Below are 24,068 nucleotides of genomic sequence, written 5' to 3' on the forward strand. Positions count from 1 at the left end.
CGCATATGAACATGAATTAAGGTTAATTTGACATTCAAAAATGAGTTGTTATATACCATATTAGTAGAATAAAGAGAAAAAAAAAGTAAGTTAACCTTAAAAGTCAGAAAAAATATTTCACAAAACCTAACACCCACTCATGATAAAGCCTCTCAACAATGCAGGAACGGAAGGAAACTTCCTCAACCTGGTGAAAGGCATTCATGAAAACCCACAGCTAACACTGTGTATACTGGTAAAAGACTGAATATATTTCCCCTAAGACAAGAACAAGGCAAGAATGTCCCCTCTTGCCACTTCTAGTCAACGTTATCCAGCAGGTTCTGGCCAGTGAACCACAGGGAAAAGAATAAATTAAAGGCATCCAGATTAGAAAGGAAGTTGTAAAACGGTCTTTATTCACAGATGACATGATCTTATATGTAGGAAATTCTAAGGAACACATGGAAAAATTCTTGAATTAATAAATGAGTTAGCCCCTTCTGCCATGTAAGGACACAGTGAGAACATGACCGACTATGAGGAAGAAGGCTCTCACCAGACACTGAATCTGCCAGCACCCGGATATTCTCAGTATCCAGAACTACCTTTGCATTGACAAAGTCATCAATGTGCCCAGCTAATTTTCCAGTTATCCTTGAAGTGGGGGGTGGGGGGGACTTAATCAAAATTTGTTGAGTGGAGCTTCCAAGAAAGTTCTTTAATGGGGACTGCCTCTGCTGCGAGGACTAAAAGACAGTGGGACAAGATGAGTTTCTGCAGTGGGACAAGCACACACAGAGTGAGAGAACCAAGATATCTCTTATCAAAGCATATATGCATCAATGCTCTCCCACACCCTTTTCTGGCTGGACAGACCGCAAATTATTCCCACCTCCCAGGGAACAAGCACACGTTGATCTAGTAGTCAGAAGTCAAAATCCAGCCATCCAATCAGTTAGCATGCGTTGTCACTATGGCAGGTGAAAAGAGTTGCATAGTTATACATCTGACTTCTTAAATTCACAGGACCACCAAAAAAAGATATGAAATATCTTTATAAGATATTAGCACTGAACAATAAGGGAATGAAATTAAGAAAACAATTCCATTCATGACAGCATCAAAAAGGATAAAACACTTAGCAATATATCTAACAAAAAATTAAGACAATACCTAGTAAAATCCCAGAAGGCTTTTTTTAAGAAATTGAAAGCTTATTCTAAAATTTATTTGGAAATGCAAAGGCCTGAGAATAGCCAAAATAATTTTGAGGAAGAAGGAGGACTTCATTACCTGATACTAAAACTTACTATGAAGTTACAGTAATCAAGATAGTGATATTAGCACAAGAATAGGCATATATTTCAATGGAACACAAGTGAACCCAGAAATATTGTCTTACATTTATGGTCATGGTCAATTTATTTTTGACAAAGGTCCCAAGATAATTCAATGAGAAAAAGATCATCTTTTCAACAAATGGGCTGGGCAACTGAATATTCACGTATCAAAAAACCAAACCAAAATAAAAAACATAGATCCTTATCTCATGCCATAAATAAAAATTAATTCAGAATGGATCACAGGCCTAAGTGAAAGAACTGAAACTATAAAATTTCTAAAACTTCCCAAAGCACAATCCATAAAATAACTGATGAATTGAACTTCATCAAAATGGAAAACTCTTAAGCTATGGGTAACATAACAAGTCACCACTAATTCAGTGGCTTACAACACTGCACATATTTATTATCTTAACAGTTCTGGAGGTCAGAAGTCTAAGATCAAAGTGTTGGCAGGGTTTTATTCCTTCTGGAGGCTTCAAGGGAGAATCCACTCCTTTACCTTTTCTACCTTCTTAGAGCCCACCTGTGTCACCAGCTCATGGCCCCTTCATCGATCTTTAAAGTGTATCCCTCCAACCTCTGGTTCATTGTCTTTTTTTTTTTTTTACTTTGATACTCTTCCCTAAGGACCTTTTATCCTCCAGTTTTATTGAAATATAATTGATATATATCACTGTATAAGTTTAAAGTGTACAGCATAATCATTTGACTTACATATATTAGAAAATAATTACCATAGTAAGTTTAGTTAGCATCCATCATCTCATATAAATAGAAAAAACAAAAAAATGTCTTCCTTGTGATGAGAACTCTTAAATTTTACAACTTTCACATAGATCATATAGCAGCATTAACTATAGTTATATTGTACATCACATCCCTAGTACTTATAATAAGAAGTTTTTGCCTTTTGACCACCTTCCTCCAATTCCCTCTCCCACCACTCCCTGCCTCTGGTAACCACAAATCTGATCTATTTTTCTATGAGTTTTTTTTTTTTTAAGATTCCACATGTGACTGAGATTACATAGTATTGTATTTATCATTCTCTGCCTGAATAGAGACTTCTTTGATTACAGTGGGCCCACCTGGTTAATCCAGGATAACTGCCCTATCTCAAGATGCTTAACTTAATCATAACTGCAAAGTCTTTTTTTACAATGTAAGGTAATATATTCACAAGTTCTAGAAATTAGGACATGGATATCTTTGGAGGGGGCCATAATTCTCTCCACCGCAGACAACGCTAAGAAAAGACAAACTACAGTTTGCAAATTGTATACCTGATAAAGAACTTGTATTCAGATTATATAAAGAACTCTTAACCAGTGAGAAGACAGACAACTCATTTTAAAAATGGGCAAAAAATCTGGACATTTCACCAGTGAATATATACAAATGGCTAACAAGCACACGAAAAGATGCTTAGCATCATTAGTCATTAGGGAAATGAAAATTTTAAAACCACAATGAAATACTATTTCATATCCACTAGAATGACTATTAAAAAAAAAATAAGGACAATACCAAGTGTTGGTGAGGATGCTGAGAAACTGGAATCTTTATACATAGCTGGTCGGAATATAACATGGTATAGCCATTATGGAAACAATTTGACAGTTTCTTAAAAGTCAAACATAAACTTACCATAAGACTCATGAATTCCACTCCTAGGAGTCTACCCAAGATAAATGAAATTATATATATACACAAATATATGCACATAAATGTTGATAGCAGCATTATTCATAATAGCTGAAAAGTGGACACAAGCTAAATATCCACCAACTAGTGACTGGATAAACAAAATGTGGCATATCTATCTAATAGAATACAATTCTGCAATAAGAATGAATGAACTACTGATGCTACAAAATGGATGCCCCAAAACATGCTAAAGAAGATACAGAAGGATATATTTTATTATTCATTTACAAAATGTCTAGAATATTCTTAGAGGTGTAAAAATCAGATCAAATGCTCCCTAGGCCTGGGTGTGAGAATGGGAATTAACTGCAAATGGGCACAAGGAAACTCTTTGGGGGGATGGAAATGCTTTAAAACTGGACTGTACCAATAGTTGCACAATCTATATATTTACTACAAGTCATTAAATTACACACTTACAATGCGCTAATTTTATGGGATGTAAATTATACCCCAAGAATGGTATTAAAAAGGAATGTGTTTTCCGCAATAGTTGGGCATAATATTCTGTAAGTATCAACTGCATCAAGTTGGTTGATAGTGTTGTTTTGACAACTTTCTTACGATTATTTAAGAAGAATATTTTAAGAATCTCCAATTATTATTTTTGGTTTTTCTATTTTTCCCTTCATTATGCCAGTTTCTGCCTTATAAATTATAATGCTCTGTTTTTAGGTATGAATAAATACCTAAAAACAATGAATAAATATTCATTGCTATAACTTCCTGGTGAATCGCTCATTTTCCAATATGCAATGTTCCTCTTTATATTTGGTACTACTTTGTCCTGCTGTCTACTTTGTCTGATATTAATATAGACTTGTTCACCTTCCTATGCTTTATGTTTGCATTGTATATTTTTTCATCATTTTATTTTTAACTATCCTTGTTTTTATATTCAAATGTGTCTCTTGTAGACAGCATATAGATGTATCTTCCTTTTTTATTCAGTCTGACTATCTTTTCAGTGGGCGTTTGGTCCATTTACATTTATTGTAATAATTGATACGAGTGAGTTTACATCTAACATTTTGCTATTTGTTTTCCATTCATTCCTCCTATTTTAATCTCTGTTGATTTTTCCCACCTTTGTTTCTATTAACCAAATATTGTTTAAGAGTTTCATTTTATGTCCTCTATTAAATTCTTACCTATACCTCTTCTCATTTTTTTTAGTGGTTACTTTAGGGCTAAGAATATGAATCCTCAATGGGTCCATATGGGGTCAATACTGTAACTGTCTGCTCTTCAAATCTGACACTACAAACTTTCTCTCCCATCTCACATCACACCTGACACTATTCATTTCGTTCTTTCCATTTTCTGCTTCCTACTTCATAACCATACAACAGTATAATTCCATTCACCTGGCCTTGTCTTTTGTGCAATTGTTGTTTTAAAGAAAATTACAAGAAAAAGCATAGAATTTTATGTTTACCCAGCTATTTACTGTTTCCAGTGTTCTTCTTTCCTTTTCATAGATGTAAATTTTTAGCTGGTATCATCTCCCATCAGCCTAAACAACATCTGTTAGTATGTTTGCGGTTCTGCTGGCATCATATTCTCTGAGCTTTCAGGTGTCTCATTATGCCTTTTTTTCACCCTCATTTATGAAGGATATTTTCACTGAATATGAATTGACAGTTTCAGTTTTTTCCTTTTGGTACTTTATAAAAATGTCTTCTCAGTGTCTTCTGGCCCTTACTGCATCTTCACATAAGTATTCATAATTCATATGACTGTTCTTCTGTATGCAATGTATCTGTTTTCCTTTGATGACTTTCAAGATTTCCTCTTAATCTTTGGATTTCAGCACTTGGACTATTATTAACTCAGGGATGATTCTTTTCATACGTAATCTGCGTGGCGTTCACTGAACTTCTGGAATCTGTGAGGTGGTGTTTTATATCAGTCTGAGAAGTTTGTGGCCCTTATTTCCTTAAGTAGTCTTTCTTCCCTTTTCTCACTCTCTTTTCCTTCTTGGATTCCAATTATAAGTATGTTAACATTGTATCACAGATGCTTGAGGTTCTGTTAATTTTTCTTTTATCTTTTGACTCCTCATTCTTCAGTTTGGTTAATTTCTCTTGATCTCTCTCCAAGTTCACAGACTCTTTTATCCTACTTCTCCAATCTGATGCTAAGCTGATCTAGTAAAATATCATTTCTGTATTATATTTTTCATTTCTAGAGTTTCTATTAATTTTTAAAATATTTTTTTCCTTTCTCTGATCAGCTCAAGTATTAAGATAATATTTTCATTTAGTTCTTTGACATATTTTCATTTGATTCCCTGAATGAGGTCCACTGCCTAAAAGCAGTCATCTCATTTGTTTTGTGCAGTTTTATAGTTGTTTATGGTGTATGGGTTAGTCTGGTAAGTTATTTCATTATGGCTGGAAGCAAAAGTACTGACAAATTCTTCTTATATTTTTGTATGTGAAAAATAAAGCAAAGTTTCATCTATAGAAGACTGGCATTGCAACAATCCTAATCGTTATCTTTTCCAGAAACTATGATACTAGTCAGCAACCAGTCACTTCATGCAGAGAATATAAACTTCAGGAATATTCTCTGAAGAAAACTGGACACAAAATTAGTTCTAACAAATGCTATCAGCAACCAAGGAAAACAGAGAGAGAGAAAATGAAGCTGAGCCAAGATTTTGTTCAAGCAAGTACAGTTACAAATATGCAGACTACTGATAAGCACAAAATAGGTTATGAATGAAAATTTTTATGATGGTGGTGTTGGTATTTATAATTGTACAAAACTATCCCATGTGATACTGTTACTAGGACTCCTGAATGACGTTTACAAAATGTATTATATGGTGTACCTGAAAATGCTAACCAATTAAATGCAAATGTTGCACCAAAAATGACATTCATTTCCAATAACATTCTTTTATATTTTGCAAAGACCTTTGTACAGGTTCATTCTCCTGAAAGTTTTGTCTTTCATCACGCATGACACAACACTCATGAGGATGGATTTGACATGTGAAAAAGCACATAAACAAATAATCACATTGCACCTTGTACTTTAGACTCAACGTTTCCCATAAAAAGTGGCTCAGAAAAATGTCCATCTACCTGAATACTGTCTAGTTCCAAAGAGTTGGCTAAAATATATTTTAAGTGGGGCTTGTTATTCTTGTAAGTCCATTCTGTTTGTTGTATAAACACATACAAAATAAAATTTTTCACCACTTATAAATTTTGGCAAATTATAACCATAAACTAAATAGGATTAAATATATTAATTATGCTGATTTAAAAATACTCCAATACTACATGCTGTGGCTCAATAAAAAGGAAGGAAATTGGCAAAAAGGACATCCTTTCCTATTAGAATATTATATTCTTGAGATAAAGAACATTTGTGGTATTATCTGTTAAGACAAAACAAAACAACTAAGTTTTATATTATTTAAGTTTTGTCTTACAAAGCTCAGGGCTTTCACTTTTAAAGGCATGTAAAGTTGAAGACTTAAGAGTTGTTTGAAGCAGTATTGGATATACTTGACCACATCTGTGAGTTGAAGTGTGTGCTTCTATTACCCTCACTGTTTGCAAACACTCATGATTAACTTCAAAAGACTCCAAAAAATGCTATGTATGTTCAACTATTCTTACTGCAACTTAAATTTCTCTTATGAACAAAGGGGTGTGCCAGGTAACTTAGATCTGCAGAAAAGAGTGGCAACAACGACATGAATAATGTTGGAACCAGAAACACACACACACAAAAATCAAGTAAATTAGGTTCAATCTTTCATGTTTCTAATAGATACCTGGACGTTTAACTTCATGTTTCACGTCAGTTTTGAAGATCACGAGATACAGATTATAATTATTTGGGTAGAGTTAAGTAGAGATCTTAGGTAGTTATATAAAATTCAAGATTAAACAAAAGCAGAAATATAAATGGGATATTACCTTCAACCATTTAGATCAGGGGTTGGCAGGCCTGTGGACCAAACCCTCTGCCTGTTTTTGTGACTAAAGTTTTATTGACACATAGCCATGCCTTTCACTGACATGTTGCCCATGGCTGCTTCAGCACCACAATAGCAGAGCAAGCAGCTGTGATACCCCAAAATACTACCTGTACTTCACAGGAAAAATTGATGACACCAGATTTAAGTAACTGCCTAAATTTTTCAATTCATTCAATTTCTTAACAGAACATTACAAACTACTGACATTTTAAAGACTTGAGAATATGCATACACCAGTCTAAGCAGAAGAGAAATTCAGCTTCGGTTAGAAGGATGGATGTACAAACTCTTCTCTTGCTTTGTGAAGAATTAAATAAAATTTTATAGGATTTTAAAAAAAAAGTCTGTATCATATTTATGAGTCTAAATGAAAAGTTTAAAAACACTTATTTATATAGACATGTACATAATCATGCCAATTTTCCTTCCAAGTTTTATTTAGAGCGTATTTACTATTTCTGGACTTCTGGTTCTCAAAATCTGAATTATAGCACCATGATTTTGAAAGTTAAAAAGATCGCAGTTGCTGGCTCTGACTTCATGAAGCAGACGGGGCCTGCTGCTCACCTGGGGGTGTGTAGGCGTCCATCGAGGTCTGCACAACCAAGGACCTGCGTTTGGAAGGCATAGGCACTGCCATCTTCCTTTCTTTGTGTTTAGCGAGCGCAGCCTGGACAGCTTCTGTATGGACGTCTGAAACAAAGCGAGAGCTCAATCACTCCATTGTTCAGGGACAGCCCGAAGGCCCCAAGCTTTTCTGCTTTCTTTCTGGTCCTGTGAAAGAGTTTATCATCCTACAGAAACTGTCACAAATGGATGAGTGGGGAAGGAAGGAAAAAAAGTGTAAACCTGCTAGTTTGAAAGCTCCAGGAAAAAGGCATTCAAATTCATTCGTAGACTTTTAACTGTTCATTTTATTACCCTAGATCTGTATAAATAATCAGATACTGGACGTAAATCTCTGTGATTTTTATTTTCTTAGAGTGAAAGGACCTTGATCTTCAAATATTTCTTCACGGGTCACATTTTCAAGCTTCTTAATTCATTTCAATGTTCTCTTAAGGGAAGTATGCACACCTTACAGGCTGTACGGTAATGATTTTAGCTAACACTTTCCAAACATCAGTTATGGGGCAGTCACTATGTTAGGTATTTTGTGTGTATTAACCCATTACATTAACTCCACAAATGATTTTTTACTGCCTATTTTGTAAGGTGGTGTCCTCAGGGCTTGGCGTGGAGAATCAGGTGGACAAGGTACTGTGTCTCATGCAGCTCACTTCCTAAAGGGTTAAAGACAGACAACAGACAATCCAAGGGGGTAAAAATGAAAATAAGATAAAAAGATTGAGTACCTACTTAACTGTGAAGCCAGGGAAGAGCTCTCTTACTGTGAAATCTGAATAGTAAGATGAGAATCTCTAAGACAGAGGGAAAAGCCAGCTCAAAGGCCCTGCACTGTGAATGAGGATGGTGCTGGCACAATGCACACAACACCAGCAGAGGGACTCACCAGGATGAGGGCTTTACAGGAGTGGTACAGAGCTTGGCTCCCATTCTAACTTAGACAGGGAAGCATGGGGGAAGAAGGGTGAGCATGGATGACATGATCTGATTCCGTTTTGGAGGGCTCATTCTGGATGCTGCGAAGGAGACTGCAGGAGAATCAGAGTAGGAGCCAGGAAACCAGTTAGAAGTCTGCAGTCAGGATACTACTACACCCACAATCTTCTGCATGCTCTGTGGAGAAGCCACTCTTATTATTCCCATTTCACAAATGAGAAAGCAAAGGTATGAAGCTCCCCCAGTGTCATGTAACTGGTGAGTAGCATTGACAGGGTTTGAACCCAGGTGTGAGTACCTCCAGGGCCCACACCCTTCACCACTAACCACCCTATTCTCTAGCTGTTCCTAGGAAAACTCCACCCTGTTAACATTTTAGAGTGGGGGTAAATATAGGCCAGCCCTTGGGCCAGATGCAGCCTGCAGTCTCTTTGTAATAATGTTTCACTGGAACAGAGACACACTCATTTATATGTGTATTGTCTATGGCTGCTTCCATACTATAAAAGCAGGGCTGAGCAGTTGTGACAGAGACCATAATGGCTAAAAATATTTTCTATCTGGCCCTTTACAGAAAATATCTGCCAACACTTGTTTTAGAGCATATCACATACCAAACACAATGAATTTATTTATTATTTTATTTTGTTCAGATTGTGTATGCACTTCTCTTTTCTCCTCAACTAGACTCAAAGTACTTTAAGACAAAAACTTAGTTTCTGGTCATTCTTTTTCTTAAACTCCTAGATTAAAAACTGATGACTGAATGACTTGTAGTCACGTTACTGAATAAAACTAAAGGGCTCATCAATGAGGTCAGAGTACACTAATTCTCCACATATCAAACACTTTGTTTTATATATTTCTCTTTTTGAACTTTTGGGATGTAATTTCAAATTTACAGAAAATCTGAAAGAATAGTACAGAACTCCCATATAACTTTTACCCAAACTCACCACTTACATTTGACCCCATTGCTTTCTTTATGTATGTTTTCCCTAATCATTTGAAAATAAATTGCAGGTACCATGTTCCTCTATACCTAAATATTTCAAAGTATTTCCTAAAAATAGAGATATTCTCTTACATAATGTAAATTCTCAAAATCAGGAAATTTAACAATGATATACTATTATCTAATTCAAAGTCCATGTTCAAATAGTGCCAATTATCCCCAGTAACTTCCTTTGCAGTTATTTTGTCTTCCTAGTCTATGATCCAATCCAGGACCACGGACGCACGCATTTATCAGATTTTCTTTGCCCTCCCAGATCTGGACCAGTTTCCCAGCTTCTGCATCTCGTGAAACTGGCCATTTTAAAGAATACAGGCCAGTTATTTTGTAGATTGTCTTCAACTTGGATTTTCTGATGTTTCCTCATGATTAGATTCAGACCATGCATTTCAGTGGGGGTTCCACAGAAGTCTGTCCTCTACTGATGGTGTTAACTTTGGTCCTTGGTTAAGATGGTGCCCATCAAGTTCTTCCAAAGTAAAGATGTTACTTTTCCCACTATGTAAGATTCTGTTTAAATTTCAAGAAACTGCCAAAGTGATTATAATATTTAACATCCACATCACCAATATATGAGATTCTAGTCCTGCCACCAGCACTTGGTACAATCTTTTCTACAGTAGCTGTTCTCATGATTGTGAAGTAGAATCATGAAGTTTAATGTACATTTACCTGATGGCTTATGTTGAGCACTTTTCCTGGACTTCTTGGACATTTGCACATCATCTGTTGTGAAGTATATGTCCAAGTTTTTGAGCTGCCTTTTTATTACTGATTTATACTAGTTCTTTATATATTATGGATACAAGCTTTTTTTAAAGATACATGTTTTGAAAATACTCATCCCAAGTCTATGGCTCAACTTTCAAACCCTTAATGGTGTGCTTGATGAGGAGAAATTTTTCATTTTCATGAGATTCACTTTGTTACCTTTTCCTCTGTAGCTAGTGCTTTTTGAATCCTGCCTATAAATTTTTGCCTACCCCAAGGTTCAAAAAAGACACTCCTTTGTTTTCTTTGGGAAGCTTTATACTTCTACCTTTTACTTTTAGGTCTAAGTACCATCTCAAGTTAATTTTTCTAAGTAGTGGAAGTGGAGGTTGGTGTTCACATTTTCCCACATGCTTATCTAATTTTTCAATTACCATTTGTTGTAAAGATTTTCCTTTCCTTATTAAATTGCCCTAGCTCCTTTGTCAAGTATCACCTAAACATGTGTGTATGGGTATAATTTTGAACTCTCCATCTGGTACAGTAAATCCATTTGTCTATCCTTCTGCTAGTTCTATACTACGTTGATTAGTTATATATTTTTTTCAGTTAGAGTGTTTACAAAACAACATATAAGATTCACCCTCCCAACAATTTTCAGGTGGTCAGCACAATACTGTCAACCACATGTACATGATTGTGCAACAGACCCCAGAAGTCCCCATCCATCCTGCATGACTGAAACTCTACATCCACCTAACAGCAACTCACCACCTCCCTGCCCCCAATCCTGAGCAACCACCATTCTACTTTGTTTTTCTATGAGTTTACTATTTTAGATACCTCATATAAGTGGAATCACACTGTATTTGTCTTTTTGTGACTGGCTTATTTCTCACAGCAAAATGTCCTCAAGAATATGCTGTAGAATATGTCATAATTTCCTTTCCTTTTAAGGCTCAGTAGTATTCCACTATATATACACACCATATTTTCTTTATCCATTCATCCACTGATGGATATTTAAGTTGCTCCGACCTCCTGGCTGTTGTGAATAATGCTGCTATGACTCTTGGTGTAGTAATATCTGTTCGAATCCCTGCTTTAAATTATTTTGGATATATATCCAAATAGAATTCATAAATCATATGGTGGTTCTATTTTTTATTTTTTGAGGAAGCTCCATACTGTTCTCCACAGTGGCTGCACCATTTTACATTCCTACCAACAGTGCACAAGGGTTCCAATTTCTCTACATACTCACCAACATTTGTTTTCTGTTTAAGAAAATTTTTTATAATGGCCATCCTAATGGGTGTGAGTGGTATCTCACTGTGGTTCTGAGTTGCATTTTCCTGATAATTAGTAATGTTGAACATCTCTTAATGGACTTATAGGCCATTTGTATATCTTCCTTGGAGAAATGTCTATGAAAGTTTTTTGCCCATTATTAAATTGGGTTATTTATTGTTATTGAGTTGTAGGAGTTATTTATATATTCTGGATATTAACCCATGATCAGATGTATACAAGAGGATATGTTCTTCAATTTCATAGGCTGCCTTTTTCCCTCTATTGTTTCTTCGCTGCAAAGAAGTTTTAAGTATGATGTAGTCCCACTTGTCTAATTTTGCTTTTGTTGCCTGTGCTTTTGGTGTCATATTCAAGAAATCACTGCCAAATCCAATGTCATGAAGCTTTCCCCCTATGTCTTCTTCTAAGAATTCTACAGTGTCAGGTCTTACATTTAGGTCTATAATCTATTTTGAGTTAATTTTTGTATATGGTGTAAGATAACGGTCCAACCTCTTTCTTTTGCAAAACAAAATCCAATTTTCCCAACACTGTTTGTTGAAGAGACTATCTTTTCCCCACTGTGCAGCTTTAGCAGCCTTGTCCAAGATCATCTGACCATATACACAGAGTGTATTTCTGGGCTTTCTATTCTATTCCATTATTCTACATGCCTGTCTTTATGCCTGTACCACAGTGTTTTGATTACTGTACCTTTGTAATTTATATTGAAATCAGGAATTGTGAGGCCTCCATTTTGTTGTTCTTTCTCAAGATTGTTTTGCTTATCTGAGGTCCTTTGAGATTCCATATGAATTTTAGAATTTTTTCATTTCTGCAAAAAATGCCATTGGGATATTGATAAGGAAGATTATTGTAGTTTTATCATAAATTTTGAAATTAGGTAGTGCAAGTCCTCCAACTTTGTTCTTTTCAAGTTTGTTTTGGCTATCCAGATTTGATCTCATTTTCATGGAAATTTTAGAAACACTCTGTCAATTTCTACAAAAAACTCTGTTGGGATTTTGATTAGATTCATGTTAAATCTATAAATCAATGTAGAGAGACTATCTTAATATTGAGTCTTCCAATCCATGAACACGGTGGATCTCTCCATTTTTTTTCTCCTTTAATTTCTACCAACAATGTTCTGTAACTTTCACTGAGGAAGTCTTCCTAAATGCTGGATGTTATTGATGTTATTATAAAAAGCATTGTTTTTTTATTTCACTTACAATTTTTGTTGCTAGTATATACAAATACAATTAGTTTTTATATACTGAATTTCTCCCTTGCGCCCTTGCAAAATTCCCATTATTTCTATTAGTTTTGTAAATTTCTTAAAATGTTCAAAATAAGCCATCATGGTGCCCATGGTGCCTGTAAATATAGTTTTACCCCTTCCTTTCCAGTTCAGTGAACTACACCAAAATATTGAGTAGTCATGTAAGGGTGACAAAATTACAATATATTGTTTTTTGTTCATTATTTTAAATATATGCAAGGTTTTTTGCCTTGGGCATAACTTACTTTTGCAATCAGATAAAAGTTATATTTTTAACATAAAACAATCATTTTAGAAAATATGAATAGATAAGAAAGGTACATTTTAAAGAAGTGTGGATTTTTTCCCACATTTAAAAAAATTGCTAAAACCAAACACAAGTCTGCTAAATTTTTTTCACAAAATTGAAACAAAATAGTAAAACAAGAATATTTTCAATCACAAAGACACTCACATGCCCAAACTAGGAGCCACTCCTGGCCTATGCCCCAGAAGGTAAAGAGTTTACCCACAGTTGGCCATGAGTCAGACTAAGTGCTTGTTGCTGTTAAGTCACTAAGATGTTGGATAGCTTACTGCACAGCAAAATTGAACAATACATAAACTGATGAAGTAACTAATTCTTTTCAAAAGCCAACTCTATGTCTTATTTTAACTGCAAAATAACAGCATAAGAAACATTTAAAACATCTACAAATAGCACCCTGAAGAGTCCATAACACAACATGATGAATAATGATGTTAGGTGGAATACCAGGATGACCCTCCCCAAACAGCAGTGCTGGCGTGATCACTGAAGACCCCTAGAGAGCATGCTCACCCAGTCAAAACAAGGCTAAGATACGGAAAGAGATGCGCGGCCCTGCAGTTGAAGAGCTGCCTCTGGGGTGCACAGTGTAATTAGGGCAAAAAGCATTCACTGCAATGTTGAATGAAATGTTAGGATCAGAATTACCTCCACATGGTAAGCTTTTCAGTGCTTAATACTCCCCACTCCCAACCCAACTATCCAAACCAAAAAGGACCACTAACACCTCAGGAGAGTGACTAGATGGAGAGATCTTTTTGGAAAGATGTTTCAAAATATGATGATTAGTCGGGGGAGAAAAGCAACCCATGTCACCGTGCGACTCTCCTGGTTCTTCCAACGTGGCTTCTCCCTTCCATCCTCAACAAGGCTGGGAGCTCTCCTAGTTCCCCCTGTTGCCAGTTGTACGTGTCTAACAGCTGCAGGAAGAGAGGAGAGAGTAAGACTGGACCACACGGCAAAGGGGACACAATGAAGTCTATCTTCTGTGTGAACCAACACGTGTCATCGGGTGCCACGGGGAGGCCCCTCGGCAGTTCCAAGTGCCCTGGATTCCAGGAAGGGGCGTCTGGATGAACAGTTAAGAAGACTGGAAAAGGGGTATTAGCTGAGAATACGTTCATAGCTCTTAGCCTAAAACCCAGATCAATCCTACAAGACCTCACGAAACTAAAAACTTTTCGGAAAATGTGGATAAGCAGGTTGTTACACAGCAAATCTTCCCTTGAAAGCCCAGCACCATTGCACGGGACGCATCCATGAGTGACATCAGTAGTTCTGACGCAGGAACCACGAAGGCATTTGATTAAGTGTCACAAAACCTTAATTACAAGTGTCCTGGATGCAGTTCTTACACAGCCATGTGAATTAGGAACTAGATGAAAGCTGAGGAAGGGAAATAATAAGAAGTGGAGTCTCCCACTCGTTTGAGGTGCTGGGCAGGGTGACAGAGCAGTTGAGCTCCCGGCCACACAAGGCATCAACAAGAGCTGCTGATCATTATGAGCCCTGAGTTCCAGGGAAGGTCTGAAGCACAAATGGACCGAAAAAGATTAAACTAAATACCAGGAGGAAACAATATGGCTCGAGAGCTGTACATTGTTTTACAGGAAAGGGAACTACTATTTTCTAGTATTTCTAACGTCAATGGAGACGAGTGCCAAAAAGCGGTCAAAGACATCCTACACTTCCCACGAAGGGGCTGGGAAGTGGCAGACTGCAAGTCCATGGACACGGAACATGATTTTAGTTTGGGATTCCACGGTGGCATTGATGTTACCAAAGCACAGAGGAATGAAGCTAGTCTGATCAAGAAGCACTGAATTAGGCAGGGCAAACATGGCAAGGGTGTAGAACAAAAGGCAGAGATTTGAAAGCTTTCATAGCATGATGAAAGACACCGTGCTGCCCGGAAACCAAATGTGACCTCCGCCCTCCAGGGCAGGGGTGTCTCACAGAGCCATCCCTACAGAGCTGTACAGGGCATGCTGGGTGAACTGCTGGCTGGTGCACAGTGCAGGGGCCACAGAAGCCAGCAACATGCAAGAACCAAGAACCACTCCTGCTGAAAGGCCTCCACCTCCTCTGCTAACAGCTGCACATCAAGTCAGCTGACAAAGACAATGCAAGGGCCTAGATCATTCTTTCCTGAGAAGGCAATGAAAGTGGATTCAGGTCTGAGAGGCGATAAATTGATTATGCCACATTTGAAAATAGGAAGCAAAACTAAGTAAAATCCTCTCATCTGCCCTTCCTTCCTCTGAGGCAGCAATTCACAGCTTATTCAGCCTAGGTCTTTCATTCAAACATTCTCAAAGTATCCATCTATTCAGAGAAAGGAGATATTTAAGGTCAGCTTCACGTAGCATGGAATAAACAGATCACTCTGGCTAGTGAAGAATTTTTTGGGTACTTACATTTATAGTGTTAGACAAATTGACATGTTAATAAGATGTACTTCTTCAGCAGAGTTTCAAAAATAGTGAAAATGGTAATAAACCACTTACTATGTCATACAGTGCTGGAGAAACAGAAAATATTATCTCCTTAGAAGAGTTTATTAAAAGCCTAATACCACAGCATCAGCATCATGCAGCCATTCCTTGTATATCTCTATGTTCTGCAAACACTTCTTCCTAAACTAAGCACTACGGATAATAAGTGTGTAAATCCACTCATTCTCCTCTCTTGGATTGAAAGATGGACCTGACCCTACTTTCTGACTTCTGACAATTTTTCCATCTACTGTTCTGGAAAGAAACTTGCAAAGTTTATCTTTCCATTTAATTTCACAAGCTGAAGTTCTGTCTTACTGGCAGGAAGCTACGAGGGATGCAGCAATATAAAATATGCCCATAGTTCTAGGAAAACGCAAGAATACTGAAGTGAGAGTCCAGGCTTTGGAATCAGAATGCTGGTTCTGCCACTTACTAACTGTAAAATACTGAATAAAATTTTAAATCCCTCTAGGCCTCACTCTGATCATCTGTAAAATGGAAACAAAAATCATAGAGTTGCTGTGAGAATTACCTAAGATAAAATATACAAAGCAAGCCACTAGGTACCTGTCACCTAGCAGCACTCATTAATGACAGCTGCTTTTATTAATATTTTGAAGCAATCGGTTTGGTACAGTGGGTTTGATCAACTGAAAAGGCCCAAGGAATCAGCATTGATAGCCTGACTTCTTGGGGTGACACCACCACAACGATGGTGTTCTTGCCAGGCACACATCACAGACCACGGGGTAAAACTACAAATTATACTCGGCACAAAAGAAAGGAAGACAGGCACTAAATGCTGACGCCTCTGAGCATGGGCTCCTGTCACTACAGCCTCGGGTCTGCAGCTCAGAGGTCAACCCCAGAGGGCACGCACTCGGTCGAAGGTTCTTACTCTTCACACGACTTCCATATTTTTGACCCCTGCGTCAACAAGCCTCAACAAGGTCTTCGAACAGACACAAGTTCTCAATATCCTGAACAGAAGCTCTATTTTCCTTCTGGTTTCTTTAAAACAGACTGTACTTTCATTTCTCTGTAAGAAACTACTATCCTGCAACACAGTAAGCAGTGGGATATATGAAGAATAAATTATAAATAACCAGACACCTTTACCCCCGTCAGAGGAAGGGCGTATCTCTGTGTATCTATGGGTTTAAATCTTATTTATTTATTTATTTATTTAACATCCTTATTGGAGTATAATTGCTTTATAATGGTGTGTTAGTTTCTGCTTTATAACAAAATGAATCAGCTATACATATATATATATCCCCATATCTCCTCCCTCTTGCATCTCCCTCCCACCCTCCCTATCCCACCCCTCTAGGTGGTCACAAAGCACCGAGCTGATCTCCCTGTGCTATGCGGCTGCTTCTCACTAGCTATCTATTTCACATTTGGTAGTGTATATATGTCCATGCCACTCTCTCACTTTGTCCCAGCTTACCCTTCCCCCCTCCCCGTGTCCTTAAGTCCATTCTCTACGTCTGCCTCTTTATTCCTGTCCTGCCCCTAGGTTCTTCAGAACCATTTTTTTTTTTTCAGATTCCACATATATGTGTTAGCATATGGTATTTGTTTTTCTCTTTCTGACTTACTTCACTCTGTATGACAGACTCTAGGTCCATCCCCCTCACTACAAATAACTCAATTTTGTTTCTTTTTATGGCTGAGTAATATTCCACTGTATATATGTGCCACATCTTCTTTATCCATTCATCTGTCAATGGACACTTAGGTTGCTTCCATGTCCTGGCTATTGTAAATAGAGCTGCAATGAACATTGTGGTACACGACTCTTTTTGAATTATGGTTTTCTCACGGACATGCCCAGTAGTGGGATTGCTGGGTCGTATGGTAGTTTTATTTTTAGTTTTTTAAGGAACATCCATACTGTTCTCCACAGTGGCTGTATCAATTTACAGTCCCACCAACAGTGCAAGAGGGTTCCCTTTTCTCCACACCCTCTCCAGCATTTGTTGTTTGTAGATTTTTTGATGATGGCCATTCTGACCGGTGTGAGGTGATACCTCATTGTAGTTTTGATTTGCATTTCTCTAATAATTAGTGATGTTGAGCATCCTTTCATGTGTTTGTTGGCAATCTGTATATCTTCTTTGGAGAAATGTCTATTTAGGTCTTCTGCCCATTTTGGGGTTGGGTTGTTTGTTTTTTTGATATTGAGTTGCATGAGCTGCTTGTAAATTTTGGAGATGAATCCTTTGTGAGTTGCTTCATTTGCAAATATTTTCTCCCATTCTGAGGGCTGTCTTTTTGTCTTGTTTATGGTTTCCTTTGCTGTGCAAAAGCTTTTAAGTTTCATTAGGTCCCATTTGTTTACTTTTGGTTTTACTTCCATTTCTCTAGGAGGTGGGTCAAAAAGGATCTTGCTGTGATGTATGTCATAGAGTGTTTGTTCTGCCTATGTTTTCCTCTAAGAGTTTTATGGTGTCTGGCCTTACATTTAGGTCTTTAATCCATTTTGAGTTTATTTTTGTGTGTGGTGTTAGGAAGTGTTCTAATTTCATTCTTTTACATGTAGCTGTCCACTTTTCCCAGCACCACTTATTGAAGAGGCTGTCTTTTCTCCATATGGGTTTAAATCTTAAGAAAAACTGTTGCTTGCCTGCCTTACTTCTCCCTCCTGAAGTCAAAAGCCATGACCCATTTTGCTCGTGCTGCTCTCAGAGTCCACATTATATCGATACAATTAACAGTACGTATGTAGACAGAGAGGGGGATGCCCCTCCCACCTCGAAGGAAGGCAACAGTGAATCAACAGAAGAGAATGTTTTCTGTAAGGAAGCTTATTTGTTTCCAATAGTGTAACAACTGAGACCACGATCCAAGCCAGACTGCTTGGGTTCACATCCCAGTCCCTCTGCAAGACTTCGGACACATTACTTAACCTATCTGTGCCTCAATTTCCTCATGTGCAAAAAAAGGAAGCAAGGAGAATGCCTGCCTACTGTGGTGGCTACAAGGACTACGTGAGTCAGTTCATTACAGGACTCAGGGCAGAGTCTGGCTCGTGGTACCGAGAACACTATACTGTAGTTGGATCGTAACATGATGTGTCCAGTATTAACGTGACTCTAAGCTGGAGAGAGAAGACAGAGAAGAAACAAGTGTGGGAGAAACTGAGCTTCTTGGACTCTGACTACTGCCACTCCCCAGCCCCACCACCAACCAGGGCCTGTCCAGGCTCAATTCCACCAGAGTTTCTTCTGTGGTTGTACTGTTTTTGTTCTTTGAGTAAAATTTGCACACAGAAGTACAGTTGTGCTATCAAATTACCAATGGCATTGTTTACAGAACTAGAACAAAAAAATCTTAAAATTTGTATGGAGACACAAAAGACCCCGAATAGCCAAAGCAATCTTGAGGGAAAAAAACGGAGTTGGAGGAATCAGACTTCCTGACTTCAGACTATAATACAAAGCTACAGTAATCAAGACAATATGGTACTGGCACAAAAACAGAAATACAGATCAATGGAACAGGACAGAAAGCCCAGAGATAAACCCACACATCTATGGGTCAACTAATCTATGACAAAGGAGGCAAGGATATACTATGGAGAAAAGACAGTCTCTTCAATAAGTGGTGCCGGGAAAACTAGACAGATACATATAAAAGAATGGAATTAAAACACTCCCTAACACCATACACAAAAATAAACACAAAATGGATAAAAGACCTACATGTAAGACTGGACACTATAAAACTCTTAAAGGAAAACATAGGAAGAACACTCTTTAATGTAAATCACAGCAAGATCTTTTTGACCCACCTCCTAGAGTAATGGAAATAAAAACAAAAATAAGCAAATGGGACCTAATGAAACTTAAAGGCTTTTGCACAGCAAAGGAAACTATAAACAAGACGAACAGACAACCCTCAGACTGGGAGAAAATATTTGCAAATGAATCAATGGACAAAGGATTAATCTCCAAAATATATAAACAGCTCATGCAGCTCAGTATTAAAAAAACGAACAACCCAATCCAAAAATGGGCAGAAGACCTAAATAGACATTTCTCCAAAGAAGACATACAGATGGCCAAGAAGCACATGAAAAGCTGCTCAACATCACTAATTATTAGAGGAATGCAAATCAAAACTACAATGAGGTATCACCTCCAACTGGTTAGAATGGGCATCATCAGAAAATCTAGAAACAACAAATGCTGGAGAGGGTGTGGAGAAAAGGGAACCCTCTTGCACTGCTGGTGGGACTGTAAATTGATACAGCCACTATGGAGGACAGTATGGAAGTTCCTTAAAAAACTAAAAATAGAATTACCATATAACCCAGCAATCCTACTACTGGGAATATACCCAAAGTAAACCATAATTCAAAAAGACACATGCCCAATGTTCACTATAGCACTATTTACAATAGCCAGGTCATGGAAGCAACCTAAATGCCCATCGACAGACGAATGGATAAGGAAGATGTGGTACATATATACAATGGAATATTACTCAGCCATAAAAAGGAACAAAACTGGGTCCTTTGTAGAGACTTGGATGGACCTAGAGACTGTCATACAGAGTGAAGTAAGTCAGAAAGAGAAAAACAAATATCGTATATTAACGCATATATGTGGAATCCAGAAAAATGGTACAGGTGAACCAGTTTGCAAGGCAGAAATAGAGACACAGTTGTAGAGAATAAACGTATGGACACCAAGGGTGGAAAGCGGTGGGGGGGGGTGGTGGTGGGATGAATTGGGAGATTGGGATTGACATGTATACCCTAATATGTATAAAACAGATAGTAAGAAAAAATAATTGACTATCATGTACTTGACAATAAAAGCCAAGATTCTGAGGAAAAAAAAGTTAAAAGAGAACCTATATAAAATAGGTAGAGGATTAACTGATGCAATCTTTTGGGAAAACACTATTTTCAGTAATAATTTGTTACTGTTTGTAATAAAAGTGCAACTACTGAATAAAAAAAAAATGTGCAGGGGCAGGGAGTGTGTAAAAATGGTGAGCAGAGCGGAGGCAACAAGAAAAGGAATGGTAGGTAAGAAAGTGTGTTTCCAGGGAGCACTGTCTTTGGCGAGAAGTGGAGCCAGGGCCACTATTTGGTTCCACCTACTTGCTGCTTCAGTTCCATTCCCTCCATTTCTCAGTCCTCAGGAAAAACATGTAGGTACATGAATGTACAGAGGGGCATGTACTGACCACTGCACTCATGCGTTCAATTATTCATTGAGCACCTACTGTGTACCTAGTCCCTGCTCTCACAGAAGGCTGTTTGGGGATGGAGACCAGTAAGCCAACCAGACAGGAGGATGGGATGGATACGACGTGTGAGGAGTGTGGGACCTGCGAGTGCAGAAGATGGGCATCTGGCCCAGGCCGCCAGGAGAGGCCTGGGCAGGAAGTGACATGCAGAGAGGACCTAGAAGAACAGTGGGTACTCAAACCTGTCCAATCAACAAGGACGTGTGACAGAGATTCATCTGCACAGCAACTGACCTTGCTTGTTCCTTAAATCCTTTCACTGGTTCCTGGCCCTCCTGAGTCACGTCAGATGCAGAGGCTCTCTCAGGACGTGTACACGGGTCCCATGCACTTCCTCAACCAGTGCTCTTCCTCTCTCTCTTTACATCGAGGCTACACAGACACTCCACCTCTTGCACTCCACTCCACCTGCTGGGTCTTTGGCCTTCAGAACTGTTTCCAATGAAGAATGAAGAATGTCGCTCTTCGACAACTGAGTGAATGTGGATTGATGCCTTTGCTGTGCCAGGCTCTGCTCTAGGCATAAATTATCTTCACTTTTTTTTCATCATAAACTCAGCCCATTTTTAACCACCACTTTTAACTAATGCTTTTGTCCTTAATGGACAATAAGGGGGATAAAATTTTATAACAGCTATAAACTAAGTACACAGGAAGCACACCAAAAGTTAGAAAAACAAAGGCAATGACTCTTCACCATGAAACGAGCTAGTGAGACACTCTTGAAACATGCGATAGAGAAATAATTACATGAGTTAAACAAAAAGCGTTTAGAGCAGTGTCTGGTTCCAAGGAAGTGCTGGATAAATGCTGACTGCTGCTAGAATCAAGGCTGTTGAGGTTTCACTGTGCGTCTTGGAGGAGGCCACAATTAAGTACCAGTGTGCTAGCTGTTGCTACTATTATGCATTTTCTAGAACTTCATACAGATGTATTGTAACATCAATCTCTTATGCCAAGCTTCTTTCTATCGGCACGATACTTTGAGATTCACCCACGGTGCCTCTGCAGTTCTTTATTGCATCTTGCCTGTTCTTAGCCCTTGGCTCTTCCACATAAATTCTACAATCAGTTTAAGTTCCACAGAGGATCCTGTGGGGACTTTTATTAGAATTAAATATAAATTAAGAGAGCTGATATCTCTGCAGGATCCATTATCACAGGGTGTCTATTCATTTTGGCATTAATGTCTTTCATATAAAATTTCACAATTTTTACCATGGAAGTCTGGCCCATGTTTTGATTTTTCATCAGGTTCCTCATAAAGTTTACTGCTACTGTACATAAAAATTTAAATTACAGTTTTACATTTGTTGCCAGTGTATGGAAATATTATTAATTTTTGTCTGTTCATATTATATCCAGACATTATGCTAAATCCTCATTATTTCTAGTAATTACTCTATAGATTAGTTGGGGGTTTCTCTGTAGATAATGTCCTGTAGTTTTCCTTTCTCATCACTATCCTTTTCCGTTACTGACACAGGCCTCTGTCCTAGAATGAACATGAACAGAGAAGGCTTTTTCTCTTTCCGTTCTCTGAAATCGTTTGTTTAGAATCAAACTGGTTCATTTCTTGAACACTGGGTGTAACATAATATAAAAACCTTCGGAGCCTGGTATATTTTTTGTGAGAAGATTTTTAGCTACTGTTTCCATTTATTTATTGGTCATAGGATTACTTAAGGTTTCCATTTTTCCTTAAGTTTTTAAACTAGGAATTTATCCATTTAATTAAGTTTTCAAATTTATCGTCATATGGTCATTCACAGTATTCCAATTATCTTTTTTCTTCTGGTGTATCTGTAGTAATGTCCCATTTTAAATTCCTTGTATCATTTATTTCTGTCTTCTCTCTGCTTTATCATTCTCACTGGAGGTTTTTCAATGTTACCTGTATATTCTAAGAATCATCTTTGTTGTCTTCTAAATTTTATCATTGTCCTTTATTTCTTTTTTTAATTAACAGACTTTATTTTTTAAGGCAATTTTAGGTTTACAGAAAAACTGAGTGGAACCATGCTCCCATCCATATACCCTCTCCCCTACACGCATAGGCACAGGCGTGAGCACACATGCGTGCGCGTGCACACACACAGTTTCTCCTATTATTAAAATCTTGCATTAGTGTAGTATATTTGTTATAGCTGAGGAAGCAATATTGATACATTATTAACTAAAGACCACAGTTTTCATTAGGGTTTAATCTTAGTGTTTTACATTCTATGGGGTTTGACAAATGTATAATGACATGTAGCCACCATTACACTATCATACTGAATAGAGGCACTGCCCTAAAAATCCTCTGGGCTCCACTTATTCATCCCTCCCTCCCCCTGGGTACCTGGCAATCACTGATCTTTATACTGTCTTCATGGTTTTGTCTTTTCCAGAACATCAGACAGGTGAAATCATAAAGAATGTAGTCTTTTCAAGAAGTTTGGCTTCTTACACTCTGTAATATGTATTTACAGTTTCTCCATGTCTTTTTCTAGGTTTGAAAGCTCATTTCTTTTTAGTGCTGAATAATATTCCACTGTCTGGATGTACCACAATTCGTTTATCCATTCACCTGTTAAAGGACATCCTGGTTGCTTCCAAGTTTTCGCAATTATGAACAAAGCTGCTATAAACATTTGCATGCAGGTTTTTGTATGGATATATTTTCAACTTATTCGGGTAAATACCAAAGAGTGTAACTGCTGGATCATACGGTAAGAGTACGTTTATCTTTTAAGAAACCACCAAGCTGTCTTCCTAAGTGGCTGCACCATTTTGCATTCTTGCCAACAATGAACAAGAATTCCTGTTGCTCTACATCCTTGGCAGCATTTGGTTTTGCCAGCACTCTGGATTTTGGCTACTCTAACAGTAGTATCTTATTGTTTTAATTTGTGATTTCCTGATGATGTATGTTGAGTATATTTTCCTATGCTTACTTTTCATCTGTGTACCTTCTTTGGTGTGGTATCTACTTAGATCTTTTGTCCACTTCTTAACTGGGTTGCTTGTTTTCTTACTCTTGAGTTTAAGAGTTCTTTGTATATTTTGGATACCAGTCCTTTATCAGATATGTGTTTTGCAAAGCTT

At 37.6% G+C, this 24,068-nt stretch overlaps 1 protein-coding gene across 5 annotated transcripts in view; it reads right to left on the reverse strand.

Annotated features, from left to right (window-relative positions):
- Nucleotides 1-24,068, reverse strand: part of DIP2C (disco interacting protein 2 homolog C) — a 360,625-nt gene that overhangs the window by 139,192 nt on the left and 197,365 nt on the right. For all 5 annotated transcript variants that reach the window (XM_068559508.1, XM_068559500.1, XM_068559492.1 and 2 more), the window contains one exon: nt 7,606-7,731. In XM_068559508.1, coding sequence (XP_068415609.1) covers nt 7,606-7,731 — 126 coding nt within the window. The remainder of the gene's footprint in view (nt 1-7,605; nt 7,732-24,068) is intronic.

Source organism: Eschrichtius robustus, chromosome 1 (genome assembly GCF_028021215.1).
Source record: "Eschrichtius robustus isolate mEscRob2 chromosome 1, mEscRob2.pri, whole genome shotgun sequence".
NCBI lineage: Eukaryota > Metazoa > Chordata > Mammalia > Artiodactyla > Eschrichtiidae > Eschrichtius > Eschrichtius robustus.